Source organism: Pangasianodon hypophthalmus, chromosome 3, assembly GCF_027358585.1.
Source record: "Pangasianodon hypophthalmus isolate fPanHyp1 chromosome 3, fPanHyp1.pri, whole genome shotgun sequence".
NCBI lineage: Eukaryota > Metazoa > Chordata > Actinopteri > Siluriformes > Pangasiidae > Pangasianodon > Pangasianodon hypophthalmus.
In genome coordinates this window covers 14,904,507-14,916,539 of record NC_069712.1, presented here as the reverse complement: position 1 = coordinate 14,916,539, position 12,033 = coordinate 14,904,507, and the positions used below count along the sequence as shown (strand labels likewise).

The window sequence follows — 12,033 nt, the reverse complement described above, 5'->3', positions numbered from 1 at the left end:
GTTTACAGTAACTGGGATTGGAGTGCAAGAAGGGTTAGGTGTAATTAATAAAAGCCAAGTAAAAGTATGAATTTTAATATGTCTTTCAGAGCTAGTTTAAAATAGGTAGGTAGTTTATTGAGAACGCGTTAATACAGTGACGGTTGATTTTTTAATGTTCAGCTGTCCTTGTCTGTGGTGATATAGAGTAAGGAGCCCTTAATGTGATCTGGGATGATAGCATGCATCCTGCTTATGGATGGGAGCAGCCTGAAGGTTAGTTTGCTGTAAGGCGCATTCCCAGTGTCTCTTGTCGTCCTGGCATGTGCTATTAATGAGAGTTGCCGGCTTGATAATGGAGTCGCTGGACGCCTGAAGGTTAAACATAGAGAGCTGCACCTACTCAGTGTGATGGACTGTATAGTAGGAAACAGTAGCTAACAGCAATGAAATGCACTTAATAGCTCCATCGCTGGGGGTTGCAATGGACAACAGGCCTGCAGTTAGCAGACACAGTCGCTTAGAGATCTAACCTAAAACAACAGAGTGGTGTGGCCATGTGTGTTTTTTTGTTCTTGTGTATATGTTTGTGCGAAAGAGGGGGCAATGGCACAGATTATGATGTGTGATGTGTACAACTCTGTAATACTATTTGTATTTGCATTTCACTGTGTGTATTCATTCGTCCCTGTCTTGGAGGATATGAAATGAGATTGACTAAGTCGAGCCAAATATTTTCATCTTTATTGACCCATGAACTGTCTTTCATTACCATAGGGAATTGTTTATTGTAAAATTCTCAGTTGCAAAATTGCACATTCTTGCAGTGTGTTGTCAGTGGCAAAATACCTTCAAATTTATTTGTCTGATCAGCTCACAAAAAAACAATCAAAGTCTTGGTAGTGATGGAAAGATGATTGATGGTTGTCAAAAAGCTCTTTAGTTTTAATTGACTTAATTGTTTACTCATGATGAAAAAACATTACTTCAGTGGTTTACTCTTAACAAGATGCATTTTTGAATTAGTCAAGGTTTTCTACTGTATATTATGTAAAATATGTTCATTTACACTGCTAATATTCATTTACTCTGATTTCCCTTCTTTCTCTTTCCCCCATGGAACACCCCCCCACAACCCCACCCCCCCGCAACCGGAACTTATTTGCTGCATTGGCAACACCGGAGAAGAAGGAAGATAAGGTGGTTAGCAACTTTTTACCTTTATATTCTCAGTGTGAAATTCATACACTAATTACCAAACCTGTTTTAATTAAGATAGTATCCATTGTCATATTGCCTTTTAATTGTTGCAATGTGAAGATCCACCCTTGGTGTTTAAAACTGTTTTTACAGTTTGCTAACCAGACTGTCTCCTAACTCCCTCATGTCTAACTCAATCTCTCATCTTGAAAGACAGGATAAATACACACCAAATAGTATGCAGGTTTCTAATCACTTTGGTCTTCAACTTCCACATGGGCTATTGTGTAGAATTATATAAACCAAAAAAAAATTTATATCCCACTGAGTAAGAATATTTCTCTCACTGTCTCTTAGTTAGAGTAATGTCTTTGCGCTAGTACATGGCCTGTTTCTGTCTTACTGTAAAGTATGTGTACCTTGCTCACTCCTGGGAAACTGCATTTGTTAATCAGAATTCTTCAGCACAGCAGATAATACCCTGTAAATACAATTTACCTCTCATTATCTCAGTGATTATCAGACATCTTACTAATATCTGTTTTCTTCTTCAGGCAAGTGTTTCTCTTTCAGTGCTGCTATATTTTTTGAAGTCCAGTTTCACACCCTTGGGTACATCTGCCTCCTCTTGCTATTTCAGTCCTTTGCTTTTCATAGATCCATTTCACACGTCAGTCAGATGGGTTGGATTTGTGCTGTGTATTTTTTATGGCAGAATATTGATGACATGGGAAAACACAGGACGATGTTTCATTTCCTCTGAGGGCAACGTCGTGAAATGATTAGTATTGATTTGTTCCCTCTGCGTTTGCATCTGGTTTTGTGGACGTTTCATTGACTGGGACCTGCGAGATTGTCTGTTTCTGTCTCTGCACTTACATAGTACGTGGCAGAGGAAATAACTGTGAAAGACAGTATTCTTTTATAGAGTTTGCTGATATGTGCTGTTTCTGTAATAAGCTCCCCAGACAAAAAAAAGTGTTGCATCCACAAATAGCAGCACCTAATTTTACAATGTCAGTAGGTTGCACACCTGGACAAATGTAATTTAAAACTTAAAAGCATTAAACTGGAGGGTCAGTTGTTGACCAAACTCTGAGGTTTGCCTTTTCTTGTTTCATGTCCAAGCAGAATACAACACTGGCACTTCCGTGTTCCAGGATGACAGCAGTAGGTTGCACAGGGCCAAATTTGTGTGACTTGTTTGACAAGCATAATGGAACACTGGGACACTTTGGCTGGCCTCACTGGACCTCAAGGCCATAGAAAACTTGTGGAATTATTTGGAACAGCAAGCTGAACACCAAAATAGTCACCCATGAACTCTAGTCAGTGGAGAGTGGGCTAAAATTGACGGGATTCTCAATACACTAATGGTATCCTTATCTTACAAGACTGGCGCTGTTTTTAAGGCAAGACATTACAGGTAGAAATTGCAATTTTGGTCACGTCAATCTTTTTTTCTATAATACATTCTCTTAAACTGTAGTAATAAAATTCTATAACTCAAATGTTTATTTCACTGTTCTTGGCCACTCGTGACCCCCGCATTATCTGAAACTTTGCAACTTTGATGAAGGTTTAAGATCTGCCCAGTTGGCACAATTTTATCACACACCATATATCCCTGAAAAGTATGTTTCTGGATATACACTCACTGTCCACTTTATTAGGAACACCTGTACAACTGCACATTCATGCAACTGCACAGACTCACCCAAACTGGACAGTTGAAGACTGGAAAAAGACCAGGTGATTTTTTTTTCTAATCTTCAACTGTCTCGTCTGGGTGAGCCTGTGCCCATGATAGCCTCAGATTCCTGTTCTTGGCTGACAGGAGTGGAACACAATGTGGTCTTCTGCTGTTGTGGACCATCCACCTCAAGGTTTGATGTGTTGTGGATGCTGAGGTGCTTTTCTGATCACCACGGATGTAAAGAGTGCTTATTTGAGTTACTGTAGACTTCCTGTCAGCTCAAATCAATCTGGTCATTCTCCTTTGATCTCTCTCATCAACAAGGCATTTCCACCCACAAAACTGTTGCTCACTCAAAGTATCTGCATGATGTTTTGCATTGCACTGCTGCCACGATTAGATAACTGCATGAATGCGCAGTTGTACAGGTGTTCCTAATAAAGTGTATGGTGAGTGAATATGTCAGTTTACAGAGGTGTTATTGTTATTATGATGTACATGTCAATTCCCTTTATAAACCTTATAAACCACACTAACTAGAGTGGAAAGACATGCAATTGCATTATATATTTAAAATCTGGTTTTTTTTTCTATATTCAGAACCAGTTTTTAGATTTTCTGCATTCTTTAAATTTCACATGTTCATTACAGTCCCCAAGCAGAAGCATATTACAGAGGAATGTCCCACATTGTTGATAATTGCTGGATTTATTTTAGACTTTAAATAGAATAAATGACAAAAAATGTTTTTGAATGCTTATGGTGATTTCTGAACAATAGAATTAAACAATAAATAAATTATATTGATATTTAACAGAGAATACTGTTCTGTAAAAATATTTCGGCTGAGAGCATCTTCACAGTCACATACATATTTAATTCTAAGGTCATCCAAAGACTATATTTTTGGTTTTATTAAGTAAATATATACACATTAAATATAAATTTAAATGTAAATATATTAATGAAAATATATACATATTTAATTAGACAAAGCCTCATTTGCACAAATAAATGTACATTTTTTTTCCAGTTCCAGTACAAAAAATAATTGCAAGAATATTAGCAATTATTTATTTTGCTAGCTATTGTTTTACAAAAATGTTTCCTATTCACCTGTAATGTCTTGCCTTAATGTGAGGGATGATGATTCCAAGTATTAGCAAAGAAATGACACAGATGCCTAATTTTTTGTCCAGGGAGCTTATTTATATAGAAGAGCAACATGTGATACAGTGCAGACTAGTGTTGAGACTGAGCACTGCAGGTAAGGGGCCTTGGGCAGGTGGAAGTCATTGTTTTTGTTGTTAGCCCAAATCCTCAGGGAGATGCAGAGCACAATGAAATGCATACGCTCATGCATGGCTGATTGAGGAACTGTATAAAGCATGTGCGCACCTTATTCATAGGGTCTATTGATCTGCTTAATTCAGAGCAAATCCAATGTTTGGAAAAGGAGCCAGGCTAAACTTCTCATGGTATTGATCTACAGATGCCTTGTCAAGTACAAGATGCATGTCTTGGTGAGAAAACAGTGAGAGCTGGAGTTTTGTAACATCAGCAGAGACCTGCGATAAATTATTTATACTATTGATCTGGTATTTAACAATTGAAATGCTCAGTATATGAGGGGTGAGTGAGTGAGTGTTTGTGAAGGCGGTCAGGGGGCGAGTGTCTCCAGGCACTGATATACTGGCTCATTAGGGCAAATGGACAGTAATCTCTTTTGTGGCAGTCTTTCATCCTTATCCGGGATTTATAACATGCTGAGTTATGGAGCCAGCTCTGCCCGCTGCTGCCCCCATACGTCAAGCTGTCAGAGGTGGCGAGTGTGCCCTCCGTCCAGCCTCTTCTTCCGCTCCACACTTCTCCTGTCACTCCATTTATCTCACCTGTTTGGCTGCAGTTGACAACACCAATAGCGGAGCCCAACTCCGCCTGGCTCCGTCTCAACAAGCAATGGAAATGAAATGATATTAAAGAGTTGCAGAAGCTGGCTGATTTATGACAAACTTACAGGCATTGCTCCATCACTCACTGCAGCCAGAGATGCCAAAAACAGCAAGTCAGAATACAGAGCGTAGAATATAACTACTCATGTTATGGAGAAGATTAGTTTGATATACTATAAGTAGTTTTCTTTCCCTCAGTGGTCCCTTCTCTTTTTTGCCCGTGACAATATGGCTGTCCACAGATGCTTTAAAACTATGTCACTAAGTTAAAGAATGAGACAGTGGCTTTGATAATGATCTTATATAATCTTACATAAAAACTGCTCTTCGGGACCCTCACTATTTATACACTGTTCTCAGTTCCACATCTTGATGAACGCAGAAGTGCAATGATGGAGGCGGCATGTTCTGGCAGCCCAAGAACACGATGGCAGTGCTGGAAAAGAGCAGACGTTAGAGTTCTTAACCCTTGAGAAGCCCATGTCACTGTCTTGAAAGAGCACAGTTAAAAAGCAGCACAAAAGAGGGAGGATATTTTTGATCTTCCTCATCTCCCAGGCTAGAGAAAGAGAAGTGTATTGCTCACTCAAGGGTTGCAAAGAGGGCACGAGGGACATGAGGTTAACCAGAAAACGGACCTTAGAACTTTCTCCACTCATAGAAAAAAACTGTAAAAAATATTTGTGTGGAGGTATAGAGCTGTATGGCAGTAAAATCACCTTACCTAGTTATTTTTTATTTGACTGTCTATGAAATCTGGCATATGTTGCCATATCCCTTTTATAACTGGGCATTGAGTTACCATTCTTCCTTATTTTGTTCTGTTCTTATGCTATTTAAAACACCAGAAAAGGGAGATGCCGAGCCGTGAGGGGTCTGGGACATGTGTCGTGTGTTAAAATCCTGTGTGTATGTGTGTGTGTGTGTGAAAAAGAGAGAGATACTATCGCCTGATGCATGTACAAGACATTCTGGAAATTCTATATACGCACACACACACACACACACACGCATATATATGCATATATATATATATATATATATATATATATATATATATATATATATATATATGTATGTATGTATGTATGCCAGGTATATACATATATATTTGTACTTTAGAGGTGTGTCTTTAGACTGCAGCCGATGATCATTTGATTCTGTTCTGATACCTGTGGTTTGTACCTGCTATTGCTTTGCATTAAAGGCAACTTCTAAAAAGTACTCTAAAAGTTCTCACTTTTGGGTAGGAGCAAATTCTTTCCTCTTTCAACCCCTCAACTACTAAACCTATATTTGCTCAAGTGAATTAGTAGAGTAATTACACTAGAGTGAATTAATAAAGTGGAGCCTGAGATTGTTTTTATTCTCTTTTATCCTCTGTCTCTATATCTGCTTTAACACTAACTGTCTGTAATTATCTAGCTTTTTTGTGTCACAACAGACAGAATCAGATGTGTTTTTATTCTCAGTGCAAATATAAAAATAGACTTATCCCCATAGGAGGTGGCTTGGAAATAAATGTGTAAATACATCTTTTTTTTTTTTTTTGAGGGAAAAGAGAGAGGGAAAAAAGTGATTCAAAGTAATCCAGGATATGTCTGTAGCATATATTACAGAAACATACTGTACATACACAACAAATTATACATTTTATTGTTATATGATCTGATATGAAACTGGAACATACAGTTTGTGATTTAGAATTAAATTTAAAATTTGTCAAGATTATCCTTAATTCTATATAAGTCACATTGCATTGGTTCAGAATTGTACTTATTTATTTAGAAGTAAAGGAAGTTAGAGCTACAAAGGAAATATATATATATATATGGTATGCATTATGCAACTTCATATCATTAACTCAGTTACAATTATTAGTCCATCTACACATTTTCATAGGAAGCTTTTAAGATAATTAATCTGACAATTTGCCCATCACTACAGCCCGACTATTCAATATGTATCCTACAGGGTTAGATCTGACACTACTCATTTTTCCTGCTCCTTTGCTTGCTCTGGCCTTCTGGATCATGAATAAGTTGCTCCCACTCTCTCTAGCTGTCACTAGTTATTGTGGCTCATCAGCATTTGTACATTTACTGCAATTTATTGCTTTGATTATGAAATTTTGGCTAATATATGTTCTAGCCATAGACTGCATTACAGCCCCAGTGAATCATGGCTGCGTTTTGATTTCAACTTCTTTATGCGTTCAAATAAAGGCCGCTTTGCAAAAGCACTCTGTGAATATTTTAGAGTAAGCACGAGCTTACTCTAATCTGGTGCACAGAAAGTGTACAGCAAATTCACTCATAAACGTCAGAGCTTTTACACTGTACAGCATAGTTCATACATGTAATAACTTACCTGCAAAGTAATGCCCTTATATACATTCCTATTAAAAATGGATGAAGATTAATCATTATTTTCGTTCAATTACCACCACGTCACACATATACGTATACACAAACACACGCAGTAGACTGTGTCCTAGATTTTGCACCTAGAAATGGCTAATGGTGCTGTCTTTTCTCCCCTGAGATGGCTTGAAAGCGTATAACAAATTGCCTTTAGAGGTTAGTTAAAGACCTTTGAAGTAATATCCACACTAGTGTGCCAGATTAGAATGAAAGTTTTTTGGCCTCATGTCAGACCTGGATTAGTTACTTGAATAAGCAAAGGTCATGTCATATATCTAATTTTAAATTATAATGTAATGGTGATGCAATATAGTATGTTAATGTGAACAAATAGATATTCTGGGATGTTATACAGTATGCTGTACATTCACAATCACACACTGCTCTAGAGTGGTGTGCAGTATGCTGGTGGTGGGACTGGTCTAATCCGTGCAGGAAGGGTTTGGGTCTGTATCTGACAGCTGGAGATTCTGCTGCTGATTTACTTTAGATTAGTTTGGAGCCACTCCAAGCCTGTTCAATCAGGGCATAATGCTTTTCTGCAGTCCATGGCGATGACCTGTCTCTTCTATCCTGATCTTCCTGTTCACTAGCACACCATGTCAATATCATCTCTACATCCCTTCACCTATAGGACACCAGGCATCAGAGTTAGATGACGCTATTTCATTCTTTCCTGTAGATTATTTTCTCGGTTTTCTGTTAATATTACGCCAAATAAATGTGAAATGTGATTGATTGTTTTAATAGGTTTTAATAGGGTAAAAGATGATCTTGTATATTTTAGGTGAGTTTCTGTGTTCTGCGAGTGAGAAAGAAGAAAGTAGGACAGGAGTTATGGTAGCAGGTGGCATATGTGAACACTCTGTTATCCCGCTATAACCACAGAGTGTGTTTGGTTGGCACAGGCATCAGCACCAGAAGGCTGTGTGTGTTTGTGTATGTGTAGGTGTGTGTATGTAAGTACGGTTGTTGGGCATTGTGTTCATGGGGGACAGAGGATGTCTTTACCCACCGTAGCTGTGTAGTGAGCTGGGGAATTGTTTGCAGCTCCTGATGGTGCTGGCTACGTGGCTGCTTGGATAAATATAGCCATGTTTATGCCCCCTCCCAATTTCCCTAACACTTTAATCAAAAGCAATCTGGAGGAGGAGAGGAGTGGAAAAAAGAGGGCAAATATGGGATGTGCCAAGGTCTGTTTGTGTCGCCTCCTTCTGAAGGAATCAGCAGGGACAGAGTGTGGATATGGGGGAGGGAGATGGAGAGAACTGCTAATGCCTAAGAAAACAAGACCTGGCCTGCCATGACTCTCATCAGGTCTCCCCACAGAGAATATGGACAGTGTCCATGTTTTATGGGCATATAAATCCATCCCACAAGCTCGGCAACTTGGTCCCTATTTCAAAATGAATACCTTGTATTTGGTGTTTTATTGATATTATTGCTGTAAATGCATAAATACATACACAGTTTTAGTTCATTTGGTACTGCCCCTTTTAGGTAGTGGTAATACATTCATAAGCATTTTATAATGCAGTGCTAGAGGATTTATGAAAGGCTTATTACAAAACTCACCATGTGTCATTATACATGATTTTGTCTTTACATAAAAGAAAGTAGAACCCTCAACCATCATTATGGGAACCTGCTAAAGATTGTTACTATAATTTTATTAATTACCCTCTTACAAGAAAAAAAATTATTTATTTTACAAAAGGCACATTCATAAAGTGCATCTTATGTGCTTCAAAATAGTGTCATAAATGAAAAATTGATTACTACTTTGGTTTGAGTATGTGAAAAAGATTAATTTGGTTCACATTTCAGTACAGCTTCACTTACATAAGAAGACCATATGTGAACCAAATAATTTTTTTCTTCTTATATAAGTGAAGCTGAATTGAAATGGTACGTCATAATTGTTTTAATGCAGTGGTCCTATATGAAGTAGCTCGAGAAAAATGCACTTCCCAATAGGTAAAATTTTATAGATGTCTCAAAACTTCATGAATGTGCTGTAAATAAAAACAAAATAAATAACTTGCATAATATAGATTAAAAAAAAAGGCAAAACAGCCACATGATTGTTTGTTTGTTTAGTAAATAAATACATTTTTTGAACGTGATATTTTATTATTTATATTTGTTTAAATGTCTTTAGTCTAAAATTTGAAAAGTGAATTTAGAAGTGTTTTTTGTTACATGTTCAGTAAACTGGGAAATTTTAGAAATGATTTTATTATATTGAAACCTTTTCTTTATATTGAAATCTATATCTCATATAATCAGAAAAGGCCAAAGTCTTTATCACTCTAACTAGGCACTGGTAGCACACCACATATTTATGTTTCACAGTTAATACTAGCACTGCCTCTGAATCTTTTATCTTTATGCTCCATATGTGCCTGCCTTTAATAAAGCACTCATTTGGAGTTCTATTTGGATCTAAGAGTGACCAGTTAATAAATTCCACAAAGATTTAGGTTTCCTTGTTTAATCGATGCTTTTTATCAATTTGTTTGTTCTGTAGCAATATGTGTGTTATTAATAAATGTGGTATTACAGTCCAATGTAGGTACACTTTAAATAACGGCATACCAGCATTTTTATAATGTGTGTGGTTTTCTGTAAATTTATAGCTGTAAGTTCTACCTTATTGTCTTTGTTCAGTTTCTTTAAAAAAAACCTGCAGATTTGTCCTGAAACACTTTTGCTCTTTCCAATAATGTGTGGGCTGCTCTAAGTCTAGACAATGCTATCTGGGTGAAACGTTTTTAAGTTCAGCATGTTTACAGTGCTCTGCTCTCTGCAGGTGATGTGGGTATGTAACAAGTGCCGTAAGCAGCAGGACATCCTCACTAATTCAGGGGAATGGTTTGCGGAACAGGGGCCAAAGGTGACGCCAGCGGCCCTGGAGAAAGCAGTGAGTGAGCCAGCCACGAGTGCAGATCCTGCAGGAGACAAGAAAGTGCGCTCTAGGTCTCAGATTCCTCTTGGTTCCTCTGCCTCCACTGCCCAGGACAGCCAGCTGCCCACAAACACAAACAAAGGACCTGTTGCTGGACAGGCCGACATGCCTTCATCCCGATCCCGCAGTGAACCACCACGAGAAAGGTTATAGTGATGTAAAATTAATAAAAAATTTAGTGATAATTTTTTTATTAATGGAACCTTTAAAAAAACACTCAATTCACATTCGCTGAATTTTCTGCCTCTTAAAGTTTTGACATTTATTCTCTTTTGTTTTGTTCTTAGGCAGACAGATTATTTCTTCTGCTCCATTTTCATCACACTGCATGAAGTCTGAAGATAGAGTAGGAAATATTTAGTTTAGCTTAGTGTAATAAATGAAAGTCTGATAGAACAGGAGGCCAAAATTTGTGCAGGGGAATATACACAGTTGGTGTTTATTTGCTGGGAATTAAAAGAAATGAGATTCCATCAGTTGCCTCAGGGTGCTATTTACTTATTATGGTTCTTGTCTTGTCATACATGCATTTGAATCATGTTGTGCATAGATCTGAATAATATGTATAATTCATGAGTAGCAATCCTTTTATGTGCTCTTTGTGAAGCACAATGTTTCCCTCTTCTATTTTCAGTCCCTCTGATCCTCCACTTTTGTTGCTTTACCAGGAAAAAGCAACCGTCAACCTCAGATCAGAACGGCAAGCCTGGACCAAGAGCGGAGAGGCGCCGGGGATTGCCCAAACTACAGTCACAACCTTCACAGGAGTGGGAGGCTGGGGACGCTCGTCAGGAGATTCGCCGTCTGGTTAAGGCCCGATCACAGGAGCGGAGCTATGCTGAACTGGATGGAAGTGTGGGGGAGCTGAGAAGGACAGAGGGTGAGCAGAGGCCACCTCGAGAGGAACAGCGAAATGAGGTTAACTCTCCACACCATCCTGTCAAGGCCCAGCCGACGGAGCAGGAGAAACGTGTGCATCCAAAAGCACCACGGCTCAGACAGGCTGAGACAGGCATGCCTGAGAGGCAAGCTGGCGAGGCAGTCACAGAGAGTAGAACAGGCCGGAGGTGGGCAGAGGAGCATCAACCATCTCTGGAGAGCAAGCAGCAAGGAGTTATGGGGGAGAGGACCGTGGGGGGCACAACAGGATCTGCGGTGCAAGCTCCTAAACCTAACCATGCCCCTCAGCCGCCTGCCCCAGGGTTCCGTGTGGGTCCTGCTGCTCCCACCGGAACCCCTGAACTCAGGGAGCCTCCTGAAAGAGACAGGAAGCTTCAGCCGAGCCACCTGGAGCCAGGCTCGGCTGGTGTGGCGCGTAAGACCAAGCGGGAAAAAGCTGAGAGCATGCTGCGTAATGACTCCCTCAGCTCCGACCAATCAGAATGCCTGCGGCCTCCCCCACCCCGTCCCTACAAGTCAAAGCGTGGAGGGAACAAGCGGCAAATGTCAGTCAGTAGCTCTGAGGAGGAAGGCGGCTCCACGCCTGAGTACACTAGCTGTGAGGATGGAGAGATCGAGAGCGTCAGTGAGAGAGGTGAGCTGTACTGAGAAGCTCCATTTTCTTTATTGTTTAACATATGTTAAATAATTTTTAATCTAAAAAAATGATTATAAATTCTAATCTAAAATCATGTCCCATGATTATGATCTTTTAATGGAAAAAAGTGCAATTACAAAATGTTTAAAAAAATGAAGTGTGGGTATATGCCAAAACATGTCAATAATCTAAAACATGAAAAAAAAAAAAATCAATTGTGTGGTATGGATCATGAAACTTTACTGGGGTGAGAACTTTGAGAACTTGTGCAGGAGTTA

At 39.0% G+C, this 12,033-nt stretch overlaps 1 protein-coding gene across 10 annotated transcripts in view; it reads left to right on the top strand.

The window, feature by feature from the left end:
• LOC113537600 (regulating synaptic membrane exocytosis protein 1) overlaps positions 1-12,033 on the top strand; it is a 75,223-nt gene that overhangs the window by 28,965 nt on the left and 34,225 nt on the right. For 9 of the 10 annotated variants that reach the window (XM_053232475.1, XM_053232477.1, XM_026932173.3 and 6 more), the window contains 3 exons: positions 1,165-1,179; positions 10,063-10,364; positions 10,887-11,752. In XM_053232475.1, coding sequence (XP_053088450.1) covers positions 1,165-1,179; positions 10,063-10,364; positions 10,887-11,752 — 1,183 coding nt within the window. The remainder of the gene's footprint in view (positions 1-1,164; positions 1,180-10,062; positions 10,365-10,886; positions 11,753-12,033) is intronic. The other variant, XM_053232476.1, reaches the window with a different exon arrangement.